Raw genomic sequence first — 7,598 nt, 5'->3', positions numbered from 1 at the left:
TATCCTTTTATCTTATGTTGAACATTTTGTCCAAAGGGGAATTATCACTGGGAGATGAAATAGATTTGCATGTGTTTGCAGAAAGGGAGAGGTAGACAGACATGTTATTTCAACCATTACATTCTTAGTGACTATGAGATTGGATTGGAAAAAGAATTAAAGAGAATCTGTTGTTCTAGCAATCCATGTACTGGAACAACTGTGAATTTCCTCCTAAGTAGTGGCAGGCTGATTGCATCTAAAGGGAAGAGACTCTGCCCAAGAAGAGGATGCTGTTGGTCTTATTGTGCTTGATGAAGAACAGGAAAGGGTGATCGCAATGAAAAGAATAAGTCGGTGCTGATGTGACAATGACACTTACTCCTGTAGAGCTTGCGGCTTCCGTGCCCTCTTCAGTCACCTCCACAAAGGACTTGTGTATGACTTTAGACACCATGAGATTATTCTTCTCTGTCATGCCTGAGAGGTTGGCTCTCTGTGTACTGAAGGCATCCACCATCCCCAGGGCTATCAGTGTGTCCTTGAGGTCATAGGTTTTTTCCACTTTGAACCGGGGTAAGTATAAATCCACATGGTAATTGCTCATATTCTGTGAGCTTGTCCACTCTATTAGTTTCTCAGCAGTGAGTTGATCTTCAAGCTATGGCAATGGAAAAAAGTAACAGCTGACGTGATTCTCATTGGATGTCAAACACGATTTAACATTGGATCGAATCGTAGAAAACTTTTACTTAAACAGTAAATGCAAATGCAGAAGATTGAGTTTATCACATCTTATCCGAGCAGGCAAAAATAACACAGTCATAAATAGATATTATACAATTGAAAAATGTTTTATATATTCATGTCTGTGTCATATGTATATGCATAAATATGCACAAATATCTATACATGTGTGTATATGGATATATATTCACATATATGTATATACAACAGAATTATTAAATAAAGTTATTTTGTAAGAGATGAACTATGTATCTCTATTTTTTACACTCCCCACATATGACATGCTTCTTTTTCAAATAGATTTCTCTTGTTACTATCCTTGTGTACATAATTTTGTACACCCTAATTTAAATAATTTTTATAGTGTGGGCACTACTTTTATTCCTTTTTGTTGCTTGACCCACTTGTAAACATTTCTTATACAGATATATATTTCTCTAATCAAGTTTAAATTGTTACACAATACTACTACTAAATTGTTACAATGTATATATTTTTACTTAATATTTTTAAGCATTCACTATGTGTCAGTCCCTAAGTTAAACTATTGGTAATACAAAGATGCACCAAAATTTTGAATTTTTCAATATTTTGAGCCACTTCTGTCCAAAAGCTTTTGCCTTTTTTGGATTAGTTACTTTAGGTTAAAATCCCAGGACTGGGATTCCTGGATGTCATTGATAATGAGGATTGCTGAGCTGAAGTATGAACACTGTCACGACCGTCACATGTATTGCTGTATTACTTTCCCTGAGGATCTCCAAATCCCACTGTTAGCACAATATCTATTTTGGGTGAGGCGAGTTCACTGTGACTTTAGCAGCATGACCGGGCTTTTGAAGTCATTGGAAGCTGCCGTGTTCGTAATGTCCTTAATGCGCCCGATACTGTTGTTGGTATTTTTATATATTAACTTTATTATAACAGTTTAAAGAGGAAAATTATAATCCCTTCACACACTTTTTTGTTTTTTCCCCACTCTGAGCAATGAGGCTCCAAATGACTTTTGAGCTCTTAGGGACAGAATACTTCCAAACTGAAAAGTAGGCATCAAGATCAATCTGTTTGTCTATTGTCTACAAAACCACTGTGATTTGATATTTAAAATGTACCTTTTGTTATTTTAATTTGCCTGTTTTGTTTATGAGTGAGCTTGCAAATATTTCCATGTGTCACCTACATATGAATGTTCATTTCCTCATCTTCAAATGAATAGATTGGAATATATTAGAAGTTCTTATGGTTGCAAAATATTAATGTGTGTGCCTAGGTATGTTTCTTCTGAACTGACATTCCATAGTTTCATCAGAATATTAATGGGACCTGTGATGTTGAGATTTTCTGTATATTCTTCCATGTGACACTGTGATATTTAAGATATTTACTTTTTGGAACATGCAGGATACCAGATTCTCCTTAACAGTTCTTTTTTAGGCTGTATGCAGAGAAGAAACTATGCAGAGAAGAAACTGTAGTTGAACTCTGTCAGCCACCACCACCAATCTGTGAACCTTGCTTCAATGAAAACCCACACAAACATTGTACTACTGGGAAATCAGGCAAATAGTAGGAAGAATTGGAGGTACAAGATTTTACCTTCTGCAGACCATCAACTTCATCTGGCAGCAGCAATATCATGCTTAGATCTTTGCCTTTGTATGGTATTTCCAGGATCTTGGCTTGCATGTCCTCCAGTGAGGTGAATTTAAAAACGTTGGATTGTTTCATCATTTGCACACATTTGCTTGTATCCTGCAGTAATTAATGTGGCAAACAAATGCCGAGTGAGGCATTAGTCAAAAGAAGATAATACTATTGAGATACCAAACAAATCCTCCTTCTAAGAGATGATGTGGGAAATTTGTGAATTAGAAGCAAGAGTTTCTTCGAGTATTCCTATCTAAATAAAGTAAAGTAAAACAAGAAGAAAATACAACCATGACAAATTTTATTTTCTACCTGCTGTTGTATATGCTATCAGATATGAGTTTAAATTTAACATTCCATTTATGAGTGTGTTGCATTATTATAAGTAAATTACAATACCTTGTTCAGCCAAAATTCTTTCTCCACAGTGTTTTTTTTATCAAATTTATTGTCCCACTGTCCTTTGAAATAGACAGCGTTCACCAGAACCAGAATGGCAGACTTGAGAGAGTCTTTGGGAAACAGGTCTTTGATTTTTTCTGCAAAAGAAAATCAAAGGTCTGCTGTGAAAGTACAAGTGGTTTGTCTGGAAGATGCTTTGAAAGTTACAGTGGATCATTAATTATTCACACAAGTCACCACTTTAGGGACTGTGAGCAATAATTCTCCAGGTGCAGCTTTCCTTGTGGCACCAGCTTGATGGAGTTACCCTTGCTGGAGACACCCCTTCTTGTCATGGGAAAGGTGTTCAGATTCTCTGTCTTTGGGTGACTTCAGTCATCTCACACGGAACATGGATACACTGATTTCAGCTACTCTTGTAGCAAATCCATTCCAACCCTCCCTCTCTCCCTGAGTTCTTCTACACCTCCATTCTTCACTCCTCCCTTCCTCCCTTCCTTTGTATTTTTTCAGCCTTGGGCTTACCACTCTGAGGAAATAGGGCTTGATTGTTCTTTAGGACAAATGGCATGAACCTCTGTCGACTGAAATACATGCCCTGTGCTGTCAGACAACACTCCTTGGGGTATCTTCCTCTTTATCCTCCGCTTTGAGAATTTAAAGGATGTGAACCCAAGATGGGGTCTGAGCAGAGTCTTGGGAGCCACAGGGGTATTACCATCTCTGGCTGTGAGCAAACACAGATTGCCAGCTGTGTTTCTTTGTAGTTGTCTGTCTTTTATACCTCCTGGGTTCCCGTTGTTGCTCTCCACATGTACCTGGACCATTCAGTCATCTGCAGTGCCCTCCTCCAGCCTCTCTGCAAAGCCACCTCCCCCACCCCACTGGCACCCCGTATGGTGTCAAGAACAGGTTTTACACACAGCAGGGACTCAAAAAAAAAAAAGTGCTTTTTATGGGTGATCTCTCATACCCTACCATGAGTTTGGCTTTCCACCCAGGAATTAATCTTCTTACGACTTTCTTCTGCAGCATACTTAAAATCAACAGATTCCACACTGGTTAGGTAAAATTTCTTAACATTATCCATGTATTCCTTTGACGTGGGAAGGAAGAAAGGAGGAATTAAGAGTAATTTATCAGTAATTATGTATTCCCAAGTTAGTTATCTTCAATCTTGACAAAATATAGTACAGGAATCTAGACCCTGAAGGAATGTACTTTTTCTTGCCCACGCATATTTCATACAGTTAGTGTGCAGGTCGTGTGACAAGGAAGTATAGGCCGGCACAAGACTGAGGCCTTTGAAAGGCAATACCTTCCGACATAGGCTGGGGCAGAGGAGGCTGTGGTTTGCGAGCTGCAGAGCATGAGGCTCCAAAGGAGATGGTGTGCTTCTGGGGCTCCTCAGCAGTACTGTCAATCCACAGGGTTCTCGCTTTGGCTTATATCTTCCATTCTGGGCATTCAGTATTTCCTGGCACTTTCCCAACTTCCTTAGAGACTCTCCAAGCCTGCCCTCTAATCAGTATCCCATTAGCCATACATTTCCTGGGTCATTGCCCACCAAAATTTACACTGTGTGACTGACTGGTGTCAGGTCATTGGGGGCATCTCATGACTTCCTTTGCTACTGAACCTCCTCTTGGGTTATGAAGTAATCCCTAAACCCACACTTTATATTGGTAGATTGTCAGGTTCTAGGACACTTCATTTGGTATAATTGAGGCAAGGGAGTCTTGTACCCTGTGTGAATGCTCTGCCTGTGGGTCAGCCAGGTTCATCTGCCTCAGTCTCTCCCATTTGGTCATTGGAGGACATAGGACCCAGGATTCAGATTAAAGATGTGGCAGGCCAGACGGAACTTACTTGAAGAAACTGGTAATTTTTTTCTCCGTAGAGCTTGTTGGCGATGTTCAGTTCATATGCATCGGTGGGTTTCTTTAATTCGGTCAGAAGCTTTTGAAATTGGTGGTGCACATTTCCCAACTTTTCAACCTTCAAATATCAAAAAGTAAGCTCATTGCATTCTCTGTCAATGTAAATATAAATACTAACCCCATGTAAACTGTTAGATCCAAAGCTAAAATTCGGTAGTCCCACAGATGATGTTCATTGTTATTCCCTGATTTTTGGTGGATTTACTTAAATGTTCTTCAAAGTCCTTATGTTCAGTCTCCTCCGGGAAATTCTTTCTTCCTGCTCTAAACAATCCAATCTTTTCACTTTTTAACTACCATTACGCCATTGGATTGTCTTTTAATTGGTACAAATAGTTAGGTTAAGCTTCACAGCTAAACTTACGCTCCTTAAGGGCTAGAGGCACATTTCATTTTAACAGCCATTAATAGTATGATAATGTTGAATTTGTATATTTCAGTTACATTATGACGTGAAGCCCTTTACTCTCTTAGACTGTATTTCTTCTAAGACCTGTTGACCATGATCTATGGCTCTTCATTAATGATGGTCATACTCTTAAGTGTAGGAATAGCATGTGCCTGGTAAGGGCTTTACATTGGTATCTCTAAGTCTTTATCCTATTCAGATGAAAACAAGAAACTCAGAATTAAATAAACTTTCCAAAGAGATGCAGAGCCAAATTTTGAACCTAGGCCTGTCTGAATCCAGAACCTTCTACTTGCTAGCTAAGAGTTTTGGACCTTAAGGCTATAAACTATATATCTCATCTAATCATTTTCCAAAATGTGCTCGGATGTGTTAATCCCATTTATGAATTAATTAAAATTGTATTATTTTAGCAACAGTGTTGTGATTACTGTAATTATTGTTATTCTATAATAATAATACATAAACTTTATCTGGGTTTCCAGTAATCTAGGCACTGTTGTAATGTTTTGTATCTGTTTGTATGCATTGAGGAAGATTCTTTTATTACTCCCAGTTTACTGGGATGAGGTCACTGTGCCTCAGAGCAGTTGTGTCTTGTTCATGTTCCCTGTTGGTGAACAGCAAAGCAAGAATTTGAAGCTCTTCAGGCACAGTGCTGATTTCCTCCCAGGAGACAAAAGTATGAAATAAGTGTGTAATATGAAATGAGATACAACTCTGTCCAATCTATTTTACCTAAGATTTTCCCTAAAAATGAACTTTTCACAGTTTATCTGAAATTCCCAGTTTCAAGTATGACCCTCCTGGATATGCAGTTTTCCTTCTAGACCCAAGTCTCTGTGGCTCACATGATCTGTTGTACTTCTTTCTTTTGTGTTCTCTGTGGCTTCATTAAAGTGAAGGACCTGGAAGAGACAGGAAGTGGGATAAGAAAACTACTCAAAAGATCTGGAAATAAATAAAAAAGAAAAAAAGAAAGAACCCAAATCCAAACAAAACAAAACCCCCAAACCAAAACCAAAACCAAACCAAAACACTAAACAAAGGAAAAAAAGAAAACTTCAGTGTAAACATTTGCTCCTTGAAAAACCACAGCAAAGCTGGTTGATCACCAGCCACTTCATAGAATCCTGTGTCATTATTCATTGCTGAGAAAGCATGAAATGTTTTGCATGAATTTAAATCAGTGCATCACTTCTCCCATTACTCTTCCCTGTAAGCCTTGCCTCTGTTTGTTGTACAATTGTGGGAGTTCATCTCAGCCATCAGGGGAAATCTAGGCACAAGGAAGTGAATGGGGCAGACCCCTGGGGAGGGCATGTGCCCCTTGCACCTCTGTGCTCACCAAGTCATGGGAGCGCATGCTCAGCCTGCTGCGCTACACAGGCAGATCTGTGGCCGTCCGCACACAAGCCGGCAGAGAACTCTGTCCAAGCTGGGCAGCGTGTAGGAAGCCGACACCCAACCTACCTCCCCAATTTCGAATGCAGTGTTTTCTTTGGCTCCTAGGTAGGTCATGGCTAATGCTGATGAGATGGAGAGAGGGGAGTAGAAGATGTTGTCGTCCTTTTTTGATCTTTTCAACTGTTGGAACAGATCAAATGCGAAGTGGGTGTTTCCTGCACTGAGTGAATTCATGGCGACCTTGGTGAGATCTGGAACTCCTAGAAAAGCATCAGATTGATTTTATGACGTTAATGAAGGGAAGGTTAGTCCATAATGAAATTTTCTTAAAAGAAATTACTTATGTTTGGATTGTGGGATTCTGGCAACTAAAGTTTTTCTTTCTTCTACTTTTCAAGCCTCTTTCAATGTATCTGTATTAATTTCATAATTAAACGACTATCGAAATTATGTAAAAAAAAAGTAATTCTGTGAAAACGTAATAGAACATCTTTATCTTTCTTCCATCACTGGCAGTACTAGGCCTGGGTAGAAAATGCTTTATTACAGATACCAACACAAAGATTCAGCGAGCTCCCATGAAGCACCTCTCTGCCTTTTCCTTTAGGCTTCTATGGGTGCCAGAGACTCTCCCCCTCAGCACATGTGTACCTAAGGGAGCATTTGTTTAATCAGAAATAAATTAGATAAAGGATAAATCAGATGGAGGTGTTTCAATTTTACCCTGGCAGAATAAGTAAAATACAGTCACACAGATTGAGATAGATGCATGATAGAAAACACACCATTACCATTTTCAGAAATGATTCCTGTTACTGAGCTGGAGCAGCTGGGGGCACATACCTGTGTTCCTGGAGGAAGCAGAGGTGGGCAGGGAGCCTGTCAGCCTGTGTGTGGTGGACGGTGAGCTCCGGGATATATAGCTCTCTCCTGCCACCTTCTATCCCTCGTTGTGGTAATTATTTCAAGTAAATCAGCTTTTGATTTCTTAATCAGGCTATCCATCATGTGAGTCAACTCAAAATATTTATGAGATTAAAACATGAGCATTCTATTACTGCACTTCC

At 39.2% G+C, this 7,598-nt stretch overlaps 1 protein-coding gene across 1 annotated transcript; it reads right to left on the bottom strand.

Annotated features, from left to right (window-relative positions):
• Window positions 1-238: 238 nt before the first annotated feature.
• Window positions 239-6,765, bottom strand: LOC116643677 (serpin B4-like). Its single transcript, XM_032422589.1, has 7 exons — window positions 6,598-6,765; window positions 5,976-6,032; window positions 4,645-4,773; window positions 3,754-3,871; window positions 2,773-2,912; window positions 2,323-2,478; window positions 239-640 (listed from the first exon to the last, which is right to left on the bottom strand). Exons 1-7 carry the CDS (start codon window positions 6,763-6,765, stop codon window positions 239-241), a joined length of 1,170 nt encoding a protein of 389 aa, XP_032278480.1.
• Window positions 6,766-7,598: the final 833 nt, after the last annotated feature.

The sequence above is a fragment of the Phoca vitulina genome, unplaced genomic scaffold, assembly GCF_004348235.1.
Source record: "Phoca vitulina isolate PV1807 unplaced genomic scaffold, GSC_HSeal_1.0 scaffold27, whole genome shotgun sequence".
Classification (NCBI taxonomy): Eukaryota; Metazoa; Chordata; class Mammalia; order Carnivora; family Phocidae; genus Phoca; species Phoca vitulina.
This window is presented reverse-complemented; position numbering and strand designations above follow the sequence as displayed.

Bases quoted from the DNA above. Each gene is read 5' to 3' on its own strand.
- LOC116643677 (XM_032422589.1), bottom strand. From the start codon at position 6,765: ATGAATTCACTCAGTGCAGGAAACACCCACTTCGCATTTGATCTGTTC. The intron at 3,872-4,644 runs GTAAGTTCCGTC...CCCACGTCAAAG, and splicing joins AAAATTACCAGTTTCTTCAA to GAATACATGGATAATGTTAA. The intron at 2,913-3,753 runs GTAGGGTATGAG...TTTCTTTTGCAG, and splicing joins GGTGGAAAGCCAAACTCATG to AAAAAATCAAAGACCTGTTT.